This window comes from Populus alba, chromosome 12, assembly GCF_005239225.2.
Source record: "Populus alba chromosome 12, ASM523922v2, whole genome shotgun sequence".
Lineage (NCBI taxonomy): Eukaryota > Viridiplantae > Streptophyta > Magnoliopsida > Malpighiales > Salicaceae > Populus > Populus alba.
In genome coordinates this window covers 5,106,694-5,122,723 of record NC_133295.1, presented here as the reverse complement: position 1 = coordinate 5,122,723, position 16,030 = coordinate 5,106,694, and the positions used below count along the sequence as shown (strand labels likewise).

The window sequence follows — 16,030 nt, the reverse complement described above, 5'->3', positions numbered from 1 at the left end:
AAATAGCATCTTTGTGTCCAAACTACTAACTTGGTATCCTTGAAAATTAAGGATTCCATGCAAAACAAACTCCCAAGCAATTGCCTCCTTACAAAAATAGTACTTCCAATGCTATTAAGATTACTAAAATCTTTTCCTGTAGAAGAAGAATTATACATAAGAATCCTTACATGATAAAGATTGTTTGCTAATAGATTTGAAGTATGGCTTCAAATATATTATTTTGTCTTTTCTAAATGAGTTACAAAACATATTATATATGGATAAAAAATTTAAGAAGTCTAGTTTCCATCTTAGCTTAAATCACAATAAAATTTTATATATAGCTTCAGATAACATATAAACCAAACAATATATAAATATCTAATTTGATAAATTTGTAATTTTTTAACTTAAATATTATGAATCAGCTTAATCAATTTTTATCAAATCTTTTTAATTTTAAACTTTGTAATAAGCTCAATCGGTATTTCTAATGCATCATTTTGGTGCTACTCAATCCTACTAACATAATAGATTAATGTTTTATATCCTAACATAATAAACTATATATATATATATATATATATATATATATATAATCAACAATTATATGTATGACTTTATTAAATTAATATAATATTAAATATTACATTCATAAATGTGTTTTTATCAATAAAAGTAAAATTGGAGGAAAAGATTTTGAACCAATCGCTGCCATGGAGTAAAATGTTATAAATAGCTAAGATAGATTTTTTGCAGAACCTCATATTTGTAATGAGTAAGATTATTATATAGCAATGCTCTCTCATTTTTATAAAAGTGAAACCAACCATGATAATTATTTATATTTTTTTTAAATCAGAGAAGGAATTAATTTTGTGAAACTCGATTGATCTCGTCCAATTCGATTTAATTAACATTAAATTCTTTAAAAAAAAACTATATATTTTTAATAAAAATAATTGATTGATGAATTAGCTCGATCGATCAAGCCCATAAAGCTGTATGGATGTAGATTCAAAAAAACAAGGATCTTGTCTGAACTGATATGGGCTATACAGCACTTTATAGCTCCAAGAAGATCTATTAAGAAACAAATTTCTTAAGCTCGGTCCAGCTCGATAACATACCCACAGCTCCCTTCCTTTTCCTTCTCGTGTTCGCCCAGATCATCAGAAACTTTCAACGTAAAAGCAAGCAACCAAAGAGCGACGACTCTAATTACCAGTAGACCCATCTGCTGAATCCAGCTCAATCCTCTCTGATTTTCTCTTTTTGTGGAGATTATCGATTAGGGGTCGCTCACCAAACCGGTCAACACAAACAAAATGGTAACTTTTAGAATGAAAACCCATCTTCTTTTGAATATTTTGAGTTAATTTTGGTCTTAGAGAATTCCCATTTTGTTTTCCTCTTTATATGTTGTGGAATTTATTTTCAGATGCTGTATTTGTTATGTTAAAGGGATCAATACCTATGATGGGGATATGGTGCTGAATTATTTAATATTCATCTTATAACATGTATGGGAGTTTAGATCTGATGGGATTTTTTCCTCCCCTCTCGGGTTTTAGCGTATGTGGGATCAAGGGTTTCTTTTCAATGTGCAGTCATGTTGTGAAACAATGATTGGTTATTGAGGATCTTCAATGGTTTGAGTAATTGGTTATACTGGTTTTATAATTGGCGGGAAATGAGGTTTTGTCTGTAAACTCAGAATTTCGATGAACATGCTATGTAATTAGAGTATTAGAAATCTAATGGTTGTAGTTTTAGGGTGATGAATTCGTTTGATGAAATTGCTGTAGTTGGATAAGCATGCGATGCATAAGGTGCTTTGGATGAAGTGTGATCTGCTATGTGATTTTGGAATGGCAGGCATAATATGCCTATTTTTCTTACCATACAAAACTACTGGAACTTGTAGGCCACTTGGACAGGAAAATAGACCTATTTGACACTTGATGTGTCATTTCTGTACATTACAAGATCAGTGGTAATACTAATTACTGAAAATTTCAACTGATTAGATACAATGTTAAAAAGTTCAACTTGTAATTAATTGTCGAAGAGCAAGATTATCATGCTTTGTTTCGGAACATATATGTCATAGATGAAAACTTAGATTGGAAGGAACTTTCTGGTTCTCTGAAGTGAAAGGGGCAGGAAGAACTGGTGAACAAGGTAGTAATTATTGCATAGTTTTTATGCATGTAGAGCTTGAGATGAATATAAACCATTGAATCTCATGCAAATTTTCCAAATAATTGCTTTTATCTGCAGGATGTGGTGATCAATCAATTAATTTGTTTCAGCAATTGTGAATTGAATACAAAGTGTAAAGTTACTATGTTAGTGGTGGTTTTAATGTTTATCTACCTGCATATTTCAGATTCAATTTGTACTTCTCATTAGTCGACAAGGAAAAGTGAGATTGACAAAATGGTATTCACCTTATACACAGAAGGAAAGAAGTAAGGTAGTGCCAATATTTCTTGTCTTTGAGATTGTTGTGTTGTAGATCATCACCTTGATGTTGCATATGTTTTTGATTTTCTATGTTGTTGATGAGTTTTTGACCCATGTAATACCTGTTTTACTGTTCAATACTTCAATTGTATCTTGAACATTATCTATTGATACTTCTCTAGAATTAATGTGCATTTTCTTACATCATTGATACTTATTTGTGTATTTTAACGTGCCTTGAGAAGGTAATCCGTGAGCTCAGTGGAGTAATTTTGACTCGAGGACCCAAGCTTTGTAATTTTGTTGAATGGAGAGGACAGAAAGTTGTTTATAAAAGGTAAAGATAAAATATGATTTGAGTGTTTTTCAGTGTATCTCCAGAATATGTTCATCATCCATCTTAGAGCTGATAATTTTTGTTGGTTCCAATGTGCATATATCATGCAGATATGCTAGCCTTTACTTCTGCATGTGCACTGATCAGGACGACAATGAATTAGAGGTCCTCGAAATAATTCACCATTTTGTTGAGATTTTGGACCGATACTTTGGCAGTGTGAGTGAACATAGACTGTGGTTTATCGCAAGGGCTGCAAGGTCCTTTGTGTGGTGTTCTATTTTCCATTTAATTGTTTGCATTTATTGATAGTTTAGTAATTCTGATTTGCCTCTAGGTCTGCGAGTTGGACTTGATCTTCAACTTCCATAAGGTATGCTTGCTTGTTTTCAGTTCAACTTATTCTTTGTTTTTATAGCATTTGAAAGTTAAATCTGGCTTACACCATGCTGTAAGTGATAGTTGATGCAAGAAGTGGTTTGTTCCAAACACGCCCTTGCAAATAAGACATGTTTTACCTGTCTCGTTGCATGCATAGATATGAAAGTTTCTTTGCTTATTCTTTTATTTATTTGCTGCTTTAAACATTGAAGGCCTATTATGTATTGGATGAGATTTTGATAGCTGGTGAACTTCAAGAGTCCAGCAAGAAAACAGTTGCTAGGCTAATAGCTGCCCAGGTACTGCCCTTCCCGGCCTGTGTACAATGTCTTCATTTGTTGATTTGTCAGGATATCTGAGCGCTCCCCTATTTGAACTGCAGGACTCATTGGTAGAGACTGCAAAAGAGCAGGCCAGTTCGATAAGCAATATTATTGCCCAGGCCACGAAGTAGGATACAAGATTGGAGTGTTGCTCCATTTGTATTGACTTTTATTCCTGAGATCTGAAATGTATGTTATGCATGCTTTCTTGAGGATTGTACGCTGAACTATATGTTAAATGTGGCTCATATGTTTCCTGATTGAGTTCTGATCAACTGAAGATGACTAACAAAAAAGTTCCGAGAGTGTTACAGCCACAATTTGGTTTCTGTAGGAGAAACTAATCAAATGGAAGCTGCCCCATTGTTAAAGGAAGATGGTGAACAAAACTACATACGCCACGCCATTCTCTAACTGAACCTTGATGCTGTGTGTGCTCAGAAGCTTGAACTTGAGTTGGGTCCTGATGGATACGTCTGTAACAATGACTGGTTAATGCGTTAACAGTGGTTCCTTAAGGCTGGTTGCAGTTGTCGTGACAGTGGCAGTAGGGCTGCTGTCTACTTCTCTAGCAGGAAAACGTTGTCATCCATCCATAGATTTCCTTATTGATATCAAGTAGCAGGGAGTCTTGGACCAATCCAATCGAGAAATGAAACAAAGCAGCAAAGCATAATCTACCCATAGTTTTCAAAACTGACTCAGTCATCAAACCGTTAAAGATATAGGGTCATGGGTTTGAGGTTGAGCCACAATTACAAATTACAAGTACGAATTTTATTTTTTTTTTGGGTCAGAAATTTGAAACTAACAAAATTAGGTACAGAAGTTGGTTAAAGGGATGAGAGCATTTTGAAAGATTGTTGATTTCAGTCCTAAGAGTATCAGAATAAACATATGATTATGTTATGATTTTGGTAGTTTTTGATAATTATTTTTTAAAATGTTTTATGTTAGGAAATGAATTAAAATAATATATTTTTTAATTTTTTAAAATTTATTTTTAATATCAATATATAAAAACAATTCATAAATACTAAAAACTTACTAGAATGGTGCTACACACAAGTCATGCTACATGAGTGTAAATTCCTTACCAAGGTAATGCTAATGTAATGATTTTTTTTTTTTTTCTTACAAAATTTAATGACCTTGTTGATGGCAATAGTAAAGTTTTTTTTTTCAAATAATTCATTGATTATTATCAAAATGATTAGAACAAATTGGTTTTTTCTACTTGATGGAATGATCACTATCAAAATAATCGGGATAATTCGATCTTTTTATATTTCTTATTAATACAATAAAATTAATTATAAATCCTTTAAAGAAAAACAAGTATCAAAAGGTTTATTTTTTTTTTTAAGCATCGTAAAATGACAGGTTTAGTCTTAAAACAAAATATTATTAAGTTGGCGTTTCAAGAGCTTTTTTTGTGTTTTCAACTTAATTTTTTTTATTATAATTAAGTTGAAATGAGTGATTTAGTATTTTAATAAAGAAAAAATATAATTAAAAAAAAATGGTTAACGCCCACAATGCCAACAGGTAAGAGACGCCCATCCCATTTAAATGATGCACGGGGCATCTTCCAATAACCTAATAATGTCTTCAAAGGTGTCATTTGAAGGTGTAATCAATGGACCACCGATTTGGCATCAGAATCCCTTGTTCTTGCTTCTCTCTCATCCTTGATTTCCATGTCATCCCCCTGCAATATTTCAAACCAACCACTTAATTTTTTTCCCTTGAAATTTTATTCCTATTCTTTTCATTACTATTTATTTTATTTAAAATAATTTATAAAAATTTTTTTAATTTCATCCTTCTTAAATTTTAAAATCTATTATATACAAATCTTATTCTTTTAATTGCTATTTTTAATTCTTATCTTAATTTATTTTATTTTTTAATTTCATCCCTTATTATTTAATTTCATTTAATTTTTATATCAAATTTAACCCTCGTGCTTTTCAAAATAATTTTCATTATGAAATACATTAAATCAATTTTTTTAATTTTAAAAAAATTATTTTTAATATTAACACATCAAAATAATATAAAAACAATAAAAAATATATTAATTTAAAGAAAAAAATATATAAAAAAATTTAATTTTTTTCTAAAATATTTTTAAATGCAAAAACATACAGACTATACAACTTAGAAACTACCAAACCAACAATGCATTAAAATAGCATGCCAGTTATTACATTCAATCATGTTTCTTGTCCTCCAAAAATCCACAGGTCAACACAGTTCCCCAGAACACGAAGCTAGAAATTCATATAAACTGCAAATCACAGGCACCTAATCGTACAACAATGTCTAATGACTGCTTACCTGAAACGGTAAAGGTAGATACAGGCCCCGCACTCAATACAGAGATCGAATAACTTGTGACCATAGAACAATTATTGGAAAAAAAAATATAAATGAAATTTCTTAGGTGCTTGTAAATCTTTTCTTATGCAGCTCACCGAGAGAAAACAAAGTACACTCAACAATAAACACAACTTATATAGGAAATTAATTACCGTGTCCAACTTCTCTCAAGCATAGACTATAGTAAAAATGTGTTCCGACCAGTGTAGATTATCTGAAAAGGTGAAAAAATGTCATATTTCTCTCTTTTTTGTTTGACAACTATTTATGACTTAAGGCCACAGCTTCAAAGAAGCGGGGCAAAAAAAAAAAGCAATGATCAGCAGTACAGATGCTTCCTTTTGATCTCTGGGCAGAAAATAGCCAGCTGAAGGGTCTGGCAAGCCATCATGAGAAAGGCAACACACTGCCATATAATTACAACCAGCTTGAGAGACTCACAGCATGCCTCATTTATGCAGGTCCAGAAATAATATATCCTCTATAGAAATTTCCAAATCCAGTAAGATTAAGGTAAATATTCTTATTCGGGATGCTGGAATTCAAGATCCAGTTTCCTCTTTAGATGAGATCTGTCAGCACTGCGCATGGGGAAAAAACATGTCGTTACAGCACATCCTCTACATGAACAGATATGGCAAATTCTCGCATGTCTAACTTAATGAGGAAGATATGCTTAAGTCCAAATTTTGCTTCTAGTAATTACAAAAAGAACTTCTAAATTGCATAATAAAATGCAGCAATTATCTGACATTCAACTAGTAAAACAATCTGCAATATTTAAGACCCATAAATCGAAATTGAAAAATTTACAATCTATCTGGAAACTCAGACGATTTGAAATGGATAACCACAAATTCCAACAATCTCACATCTAGTCATCAGAACATGTGGCCTCATTAATACACAGTCTAACCTCAGACTAAAAAATCGTTAACTGGCATTCGGCTGAGACTCTAGAATTCAAAGCCCTCACCTGTTTTTTTTTTTCTCATGGCTTCCCTATCAGAAATAGTATTCCAACTCATTCATACAAACTCAATTTTAGTTCCAAAAATATGGACCCAAAAATATAGTTAACTGTTTATAATAATAATGTTGTTCTTTATAAAACTTAAACTAGCCAAACCTCAGCCTCCTTTCCATCTCCAGCAACCCCAAGGCCCTTTTAGAAAGGAAAAAGAAAAGGTTTCTCTAACTACCTGTCATGAAATAATCTGAATGGCAGATATGATCCTAAGTTCATCCATCAACCTAGTTCATCAGGTTAGCTTTTGTTCCTTTAATCTGATGTCACATTTTTTAGTCCTCATGGAGCCTGTCTTGTACATTCCCAACGTAAGTGTAACACTTATAGTCAAATTCAATTTAACACAACAATTCATCCTCCCCCATAATCCCCAAGAAAGAGAGAATAAAAAAGATGGAAAGGGCCCCAAAGGCTACTATTTAAATTTTGAAGTTTAAGCTCATTTAATTTGAAAACAAGCCTTATCTCTGGGTCACATACGGAACTTATGAAAATTCATGACACTTTGAATATGAATCTAAATGACACTTTGAATATGAATCTAAACTCCAACTTCAAGTATAACGGGCTGCAACCTTATTTGCTATCATATTTTAAGGGAAATAGACATTGTTTTAACCATTTTGAAGTAACTTCATAGAAGTAGTTTTACCTGTTAATTGTAGGTCTGCTCATTGGTTTTGCTCCGAAGATCGAAAAATCAACCGACATCGGCACCTGTTCATTCCTGCTTGTGTTATCCCCAGCGGCCCATCTGATCTCACCACCGTGTTGATCAATCTTATCAACATGGTATGCATTTCCATCAAACACTTCACGATCTGGCATCACTCTTCTTGCCTTCTTTTTTGGTGACAAGACAGTAGGACCCTCATGTAAATCTGAAGTCCTTGGGTTGTGAGATTCTCTCTTAGGGGCTGGTCTGGGAAGCTTAGCCGGATCTGTGGGCAGAGGTACAGATGTAAAGTACCTAGAAGGAAAACAAAAATGAGAGCAGGAAACCAATGATAATGTATATTTTTCAAATTGAAAGATTTTGCAAACCTGTGCTCCAATGCTTGCTGCACTGTAATTCTAGTTTTTGGGTCATATGTAAACAGCTTAGATAACAGATCTAAAGCATCATCACTAGCTGTAGGACACAATTTTCGCCAAGGTTGTGCAGTCTGAGATGAATATTCTACAAAATCAGGAAGCCATTCCAAATCAGGCCACTGCGAAGGAGTTGGAGTCCCCAGCTTCTGAAAGATCTTTCCAAGTTGATCAATGTCGCTATCCCCCTGTCAGACATTCAAAGTTAAACTGTTTCTGCAAGTAGGTGGTGATTGCAAAATACCCCATGGGCATACAATTGATAAGCATCAAAATGATTAACAAGATGTTGTTACAATAAAATAAGCTTTATCCAAATCTATTTGTATTTACGATTCATCAAGTTCTTAGAAAGGATAGCAAAGGAAGGAAAGATATCCACATGTTTTCGATAATGCACCTAGGTAGAGTATGCTTATTGATTCACAATTGAAGACAGAACCCCAGTAGCCCAATCGAAAATTGTCAGTTTGAACCTTGTTTGTTAAAAGATAAAAAAAATTAAGGTAAACATCTCTCAAGGAAAAAAAGAATTCCCACTGATGTTGAATATCAAAGAAATAACCTTGAAATTGTACCTGGTTCTACTGTTAAGAAACTAATTTAAATGTAATGGTCCCTTGCACCCCGTGCCTTTATTAAATAGAAGAATAATAATATTCCTTGATGGAACCAAACAAAAAATTACAATTGAGGAAAAAAGGGTATCCTCAGAGGAAGAAAAAAAGAAGATGATAGGATTAAATGATTCCATTGAATGTCAGCTAAAGCAGGCTCCACCACTAGCCCAAAAAGCAATGGTGTGCATGGAGGGATGGAGGGGGGGGATCTATTGTGCACCAGTCTCCAGGTTGAAAGATCCACAAGGATTCTTCAACCCCACACCAACCAAGACCAAACAATTATGAGCACGCCACAACTTCATGGAACTTGGACCTATCACAAGCTACTGGAAAATGAAAAAGAAAAGGATGACTCTGTTTCTGCCCATTGTTATGGGGAAAAAATGAAAATTTCAGGATATGGGACATCGTGTGGCACAAAAACCTGTAAAAGATTGGATAAGGTTCATCTTATTGAGAACCACCAACAAAATAACAGATTCAACCTTCAAGAATACCTGGGCTTTCCACATACAGTTTTGACATAGGGGAATTGCAAAAATTCAAATGTAATGGACTAAGGTTAGAAATGAAAGATAAAAAATATAACATTCCATTGTCATCCAATATCACTTTAGGCCCATTTTTAATCACACATCTTAGAATTTCTATTCCACATCTTTTGATGCCAGGACACCAACAATGAAGTTCACATTGCCATGGCACAAAAACAAAGCATAAATGCATGTGATACAGTTAAAGCATTTTCAAGAAAAGATTTCAAAGCATGAGAAACACATTCATCACAAAAGGTGTCCTCTTTGATCGTTATTAAAATTGACCCCCTTGACCTCTGGCTCAAGTGTGTCTTAACATTGAGGTAAGGCATTGAATTGAGTTCAAATTTTGCAAACAATCACAAAAATGCAGTACCTAGATCATATTTGTGAAATCCAAAATTAAGGAGAAAGTAATGAGTTAATCTGAAAGGTTGCTGGTAGCCACCATAGCAACGCACTAAACTAGAGATCCAATTGCAAGACATGTTTAAGAACTCAAGCAAACAATTTCATGACTAGAGATCCAATTGCAAACAATGTTTACAAATACACTTTAATCCACATAGAACTCCAGAGGAAAAAGAATAGGCCAACTGCATAACTAACATGATTGCTAAAACTATGAAGCATTTTCAAGCATGAGAACCACAAAGATAAATCAAGCATGAAAATCTACTCACCTGCAGGAATGGTCTGCGGTTAAGTAGCTCAGCAAATATACAACCAGCAGCCCATACATCAACACCAGCACCATACTGCTTGGCACCAAACAAAAGTTCAGGTGCTCTATACCATCGAGCAAAGACCTATACATTGGTATTCGAAACTTGCCGGTTCAGATTTATGAAGAGAATCAAAAACTTGTGATACAGCACAAAAGTAAGGAAAATCTTCAAAGCAAAGCCCAAATATGAGATAAGCATATATATATATATATATATATATATATATATATATATATATAATCTGGCTTCTGCATTAGAATCAACGGAAAAGATGACAAAATACCAAATTGCAAAAGTTATGAAGGGAAGGAAAAAAAAAAAAAAACAGAAACAGAAGAAGATTTATCCATCATCTCAGCATCACTCCTGATACGCTACGTACAGGAACAGGAACATAAACAAAGGTTCGAACTGGTTCCAAACCAGTCAACCGTCATATGATCAGCTACCATCGCTGCTAGCTAAGCTTATTTCTTAAACAAAACATCATATCAGACCTTACTTGTACAAATCCTTTGAATAAAAAATGCTTGAACATGCACACTTACTTGGTGCGTGAATTTGCGACCCGGGCTTCCAAAAATACGCGCTAAACCAAAATCTGCAAGTTTGAGCTGTCCATTAGATCCTATCAACAAGTTATTTGGCTTCATATCCCTGCAAAGCACAAGCACTACGCATTTCAAACCAAATCAAGCAGCAATTAACCTCACAAACCAGCTCCTCAATAAAAATCCAATACCTATGCAAAACCCATTTTTTATGGCAAACCAGTAGTCCTTTCAAAGTCATCTGAAAGTATGATTTTATGTCCCCGGGAGAAAGAAATATATTTGGATCACGAATAACCGCTTCGAGATCAGTCTCCATGAACTCAAACACAAGATGCAAGTTCCCTTTATGAGGGAAAGCATCGATCAACTCAATTATATTCGGGTCTTTAAGCTCTTTAAGCAGTTTAATCTCTCTAAGTGCTGTAAAATTTACTCCTTCCTTTTGTTTTCCGAGCCGAATTTTTTTTATTGCAACCGTCTGTCCTGTCTGCAACATCCCAACACTATGAATTAACAAAAAAAAAAAACACTATAATCCCTTCAAACAGTTACCCTACAGATACCCACTTAAAATCTGATCAAATTAAGTAAAACCAAATTTATATTTTTCCTAACTAAATTAACTCCCAGAAAACCAAAGTTAAAAGTTGCTTTCTTTCAATTTCTTTTCTTTTTGTTCCCTTAATTTCTCAAAAATCAAACAAAACAGACCCAAAACTATTCAAAATTTCTCCATTTTTTTTTCTCTTAAATAAACAAAACAGAACCTAAAAATTGATTACCTTAGTATCAATAGCTTTGTAGACAACACCATAAGTACCTTCACCAAGAATCTCTCGCTTTAGATATCTATCCGCTACTTTCTTCTCGACATCATTCTCTGACATTCTCCTCGATTTATTTTATATCTCTCTATTTTCGTTCAGCTTTATACAATCTCTGTTCCGTTATTAATTTAGGGTTAGGGTTTAGAATTTCGGATTTCCTGAGAAAATAATTGAATTTCAGGCAAGAATAGAGGGATTTGCTCCTTTTCTTTTTAGCACACTAGTGATTAGTTCAGTTTACAACGCGTAGGATGCTAGACGAGGAGCGCCTGAAAAAGGAATATACAAAGGCAAAGTTTAACAGAGTGTCTTTTTAAATAAAAAAATCCGTAGTTGGAAACTCATTGGAGTTTTGGTTAAATTGTTATTTTTTTAATTTTTTTTAAAATTTTTAAATTATTTTGATATACTGTATTAAAAATAATTTTAAAAAAAATTATTATTTTTTTTTATTTTTTTTTTTTAAATATTTTTTAGGTTTTTGAATTATTTTGATATATTAATAAAAAAATATATTTTAATATGTTCCAAAAAAAAAAAATACTTTAAAATAAAAATTTGGCCCAAATGATAGTTGGTTTTTTATTTTCTTTAAAGAGGTATTTTTTCCTTTTCAACTTTAAGATATAATTAAATTATTTAAATTCTCTTAGAAAAAAAATAGCTTTGGTCAATGATATTTTTTTGTCTTTTTAACCTTGGTTTTTTTGTTATTATTAGTTACAAGCAGGGGCATAATTATATTTTAGTATTTAATAAATATTAAAATAAATAGGTAAATAGATGTGTTGCATGTATTAGCATGTTAAAGATTATTATAGTCCTTAAAGAGCACATGCAGCATTGCTCGATGGTCAAATAGCAACTTCCAAGACAACATCTAGTCGATCCCTTTATGTCTAGATGATGCATGTCCTAAATGTACCTCTAGTTTAGTGTTGGAAGCCTTTTATTTTTTTCTCACCTGTCTTTTCAAAGCTTCCCCTCAATTTTTTTAATTTTAGGATTTGATTTTGATTTTTTTTAGAAAAGTTTTGATTTTTTTTCAATTTCATCATTTAATTTCAATTTAGTATATGTTATTTTTTCCACATTCATCCTTATGCTTTTAATTTCTCTTTTTTTTTCTTCATCCTTTTATGTAATTTTTATTAGTTTCAATTTCATCCCTCAATTTAATTTTATGATATATTATTTTTTTTCAATATCATCCTCATTTTTTTGGTTTTCTTTTTGTTCTTTTGTTAAAGCTTGTTTTCCTCTGAATGCTGTTTTTTTTTATCCTTTTATATAATTGATTTTTTTTTTTTATCAATTTCATCATTCAATGTTCGATTTATTGAGGATTGTGTTTTGCGGTTTTTTATATATGGTGCTTTCAGTCTAATTACTTGAGTCACGAGTTTAAAAAGTTAACGCAGGTCGACATCTTTTTTTTACTTGTTTTTTTTTTCTAATTTCATTATTTGACATTATTTTTTTTAAGAAAGTATCTCTGTGATTTTCTTCAATTTCTTTTCTATCAGATTATTTCAATGTCATGGCATGGACCATGAGTTATGCAAATTAATCTGGATCGACTTGCCTCTTATTACTTAGATTACATATCTATCATGTTATTTCATGTTGAATTGAGCCAATTTTTTTTTTTTAATCTAATTTCATACTTTCATATTTTTTTTCCAAGTTATTATGATTTGTTTTTTTATCGATTTATTATTGTCACCTATTTTTTTAGTGTATGGTTAAAATAAAATTAATTTATTAAACTCAACCAAGGCTATAACTTGATTAATTGATTTTACTTATTTTTTAAAAACATGCTTGCATCACTTTAAACATATTTTTTAACAAAAACAAAATACAAATTGACAACATAATATGGACCAACAACTTAGCATGGGCTCAAGTCTTGTTCATACATATTGGTGAGGAGTTGTAATGCTGAAAGTAGTTAATATATATTTTTTATTTAATTATATAAATAGTAAAAAGGGATAACTATTAAAAACAAATCTTAAGATTTGCTTGGGTTTTTACTTTCTCGTAACTTGAGAAATTTCACTTTATATTATGAACTCCGTGCACTCACTAATAACTAACATCCTCTAAAAAATTAAATCAACAAAAAATATCTAATTACTTATAAATTTATTATTATATTCATTTTAAATACTAAAAAGTCATTGTAACCCAAAATAATAAAATTTTCATCTATAATTATTCCATGTATTTCATCAAATAATTTTATTAAAAAGGTTGAAAGGGAAAAATTGTTAGTGGATATTTAAAAAAAAAATTAATTGTGACTAAGTTTTCCCTTTTTAAAAAAAACCATTAGCATATGGGCTTGGAAGGGTGAGACATCACGCCTAGTTTTTTTTTTTTTTTTTTTTCTTTGTCCAATGAGATAATGACATGGATTAGACAAGCATCACTTGTTTGAGTATAAAGAAGCGTCACCTTCTAGTTCAGATTCAGATTTTAGTTTTAAAACTCTAAAAACCTAACTTTGAACTTATTTTTGTATAAAAACAACTTCTAAAACTTTCAAGAAATCTTAATAAATTCATTTCCAACCTTAAAACATCCTCTAGTTTTAAAATTGACTTTTTATTATTGTAATGTGATTAATCAAACCATTTTCTCTTTTCTTCTTCTTTTCAGTGATGTTTCTATTTTTCTCTTAAAACTCAGGAATTGAAACATTATAAAAATAAAGTTTAGATCTAAAACAAATAAAACTAAAATAATATGGATCAGGTTTTTTTAAAAAATAAAAAATTTAGGGACTAAATTGAAGCTTTTTCACTCCTAAAAAAGGGGTTTATTTCTGTAGTGTTAACTTTCATCCTTGTTGTTTTGATTTTTTTTGAAGTTATAAACTAAAATTTTATTTTATAGTATTCACCTTTAATATAATTTCAAGATGTTTCACGACATCATGAATAAGTCATATCCTTATATGTCTTAGTTAAATAAGTTTTGAATTAAGAGTTTTTTATATAAATATTTTAGAGATAAAAAATAGAATATATTGAATTTAAAAAATATATCCCGTTTGTACCTCTTGTTTAAAAAGTATAAAAATTCTCCCTAAATTTATGCTAATAAAAAAAACTATTTTTTATATTATATCTTTATCTCTTCAATCAAACACATTTTTATTTTCAATTTTTTCATCTCTTTTATAATGGACAGTAACTAAATATTACTTTAGAGTCTAATGCCCCATGAAATTTTATTAGGATTTTAGAGGTGTTTGATTAAAAGAAATTAAATGAAATGAAAAGGAAAATGAAAACTGACAATTAAAAAATAAAATTAAACAAATTTTTTTTCCTCAACAATTATAGAAACAGTTCCATAGAGTTCCTCAAAAGAATTTTATGAGAATACAAGAATAAAAAAAAAAGAACAATCTATTATTTTTATTTATTTATATATTAAGTATTTTTTTCACCGTAACCATCTTAACCACTATGATCGCCATTATAATTGATGGTGGCAATAATATTTTAAAAAACAAATTATTATTATTATTATTATTATTTTACTCTTCAACCATTTCCACTTTTTTCTTCCATCATTGCTACCACTCTACATGTTAGCGATATTATTATTATTATTGATGCTGTTAGTAAAAACATCTCTATAGCTTTTTTATTTTTTTTAAATTTATATATTCTTCAAATAATCTGCTTGCACCAAAAGTATAAATTCTCCAAAAATAGCTATTTTTTTTTATTTGACTTTCAAGAAACGATTCATATGAAATACACTATTTGCATAACATTAATTTGTCGCAGTCAACTAATATCTTGAAATTAATTAACTCATTAGATGAATGCCCTGTCCAACCATGTCATCATTGTAATTTGAAGTTTAAGCTAAACCCGTAGATCTTTTACTATAAGAGTTTGTTTTTTTAGATAATTTTTGTAATCGTGTTTTAGAAAAATAGAACTTTTAAAAAATATAATTAGTTGTAATTAGCTAAATTTAATTACATGTTTGGTAAAAATTATTGTTGGAGTATATATATAATATATATATATATATAAAATCTTTAGTGGAAGTATAGTTGTGGTTACAGTTGCGTTTTCAAAATATTTTTTACTTATAAATACATTAAAATAATATTTTTTTTATTTTAAAAAAATTATTTTTTGATATCAACCCATTAAAATAATTTGAAAATACAAAAAATATATTAATTTGAAGCAAAGAAAAAAAAATATAAAATTTTTAAATTTTTTCAAAAAATACTTTTAAAACGTAAAAACAAACAAAGTTTTATAAAACTCAGTTTAAAAAAATATGTAAAAACTACTTCATAAAAATCGCATTTCAGACTTATTTTTTTAGTGAATCCCACATTACAAAACATAGTTTAGTTTATTACCAAACACCATGTTGTGTTTGTTTCACCATAAACACAAAAACAGGTAAAACACAAACACAACCTTAGTCCTATCATAGATGTTGTCATACATGTTTCCTTTAATTTTAGTTATAACTAGATTAGTGGCATATAGCTAGATTAAAATATCTTTTAACATAAAAATATAATTAGACACTACTAATATTTTTATAATTTTTTTATAAGTAATAAAATTTATAATTTGAGTTATAAATTTGATTGAATTTAATAATCTCATTTTATTAAATCATATAATAACAAAAAAATAAAACCACCATAAATCAACTAAATTAAAAAAAAATTGATTATAATGACCTGCACAAAAAATATACTTGTTGAT

General features: G+C 30.4%; 2 protein-coding genes across 2 annotated transcripts; one reads left to right on the top strand and one right to left on the bottom strand.

The window, feature by feature from the left end:
* Window positions 1–1,062: 1,062 nt before the first annotated feature.
* On the top strand, window positions 1,063–3,756 carry LOC118046300 (AP-1 complex subunit sigma-1). Its single transcript, XM_035055137.2, has 7 exons — window positions 1,063–1,313; window positions 2,375–2,461; window positions 2,697–2,788; window positions 2,899–3,007; window positions 3,126–3,161; window positions 3,382–3,468; window positions 3,552–3,756. Exons 1-7 carry the CDS (start codon window positions 1,311–1,313, stop codon window positions 3,621–3,623), a joined length of 486 nt encoding a protein of 161 aa, XP_034911028.1. The 5' UTR covers window positions 1,063–1,310; the 3' UTR covers window positions 3,624–3,756.
* A 2,150-nt stretch (window positions 3,757–5,906) lies between these two features.
* Window positions 5,907–11,561, bottom strand: LOC118046299 (cyclin-dependent kinase D-3). Its single transcript, XM_035055136.2, has 7 exons — window positions 11,223–11,561; window positions 10,629–10,927; window positions 10,435–10,543; window positions 9,842–9,967; window positions 7,952–8,187; window positions 7,560–7,877; window positions 5,907–6,458 (listed from the first exon to the last, which is right to left on the bottom strand). Exons 1-7 carry the CDS (start codon window positions 11,325–11,327, stop codon window positions 6,401–6,403), a joined length of 1,251 nt encoding a protein of 416 aa, XP_034911027.1. The 5' UTR covers window positions 11,328–11,561; the 3' UTR covers window positions 5,907–6,400.
* Between the last annotated feature and the right edge of the window lie 4,469 nt (window positions 11,562–16,030).

What these genes read in the sequence shown, in the direction of transcription:
- LOC118046299 (XM_035055136.2), bottom strand. Translation starts at nt 11,327, where the DNA reads ATGTCAGAGAATGATGTCGAGAAGAAAGTAGCGGATAGATATCTAAAG. An exon ending in ACAAAGCTATTGATACTAAG is followed by an intron (nt 10,928 to 11,222) that starts GTAATCAATTTT and finishes GGGATGTTGCAG; the next exon opens with ACAGGACAGACGGTTGCAAT. An exon ending in AAAAAATGGGTTTTGCATAG is followed by an intron (nt 10,544 to 10,628) that starts GTATTGGATTTT and finishes TGTGCTTTGCAG; the next exon opens with GGATATGAAGCCAAATAACT.
- LOC118046300 (XM_035055137.2), top strand. An exon ending in CACAGAAGGAAAGAAGTAAG is followed by an intron (nt 2,462 to 2,696) that starts GTAGTGCCAATA and finishes TGCCTTGAGAAG; the next exon opens with GTAATCCGTGAGCTCAGTGG. An exon ending in TGGACCGATACTTTGGCAGT is followed by an intron (nt 3,008 to 3,125) that starts GTGAGTGAACAT and finishes ATTTGCCTCTAG; the next exon opens with GTCTGCGAGTTGGACTTGAT.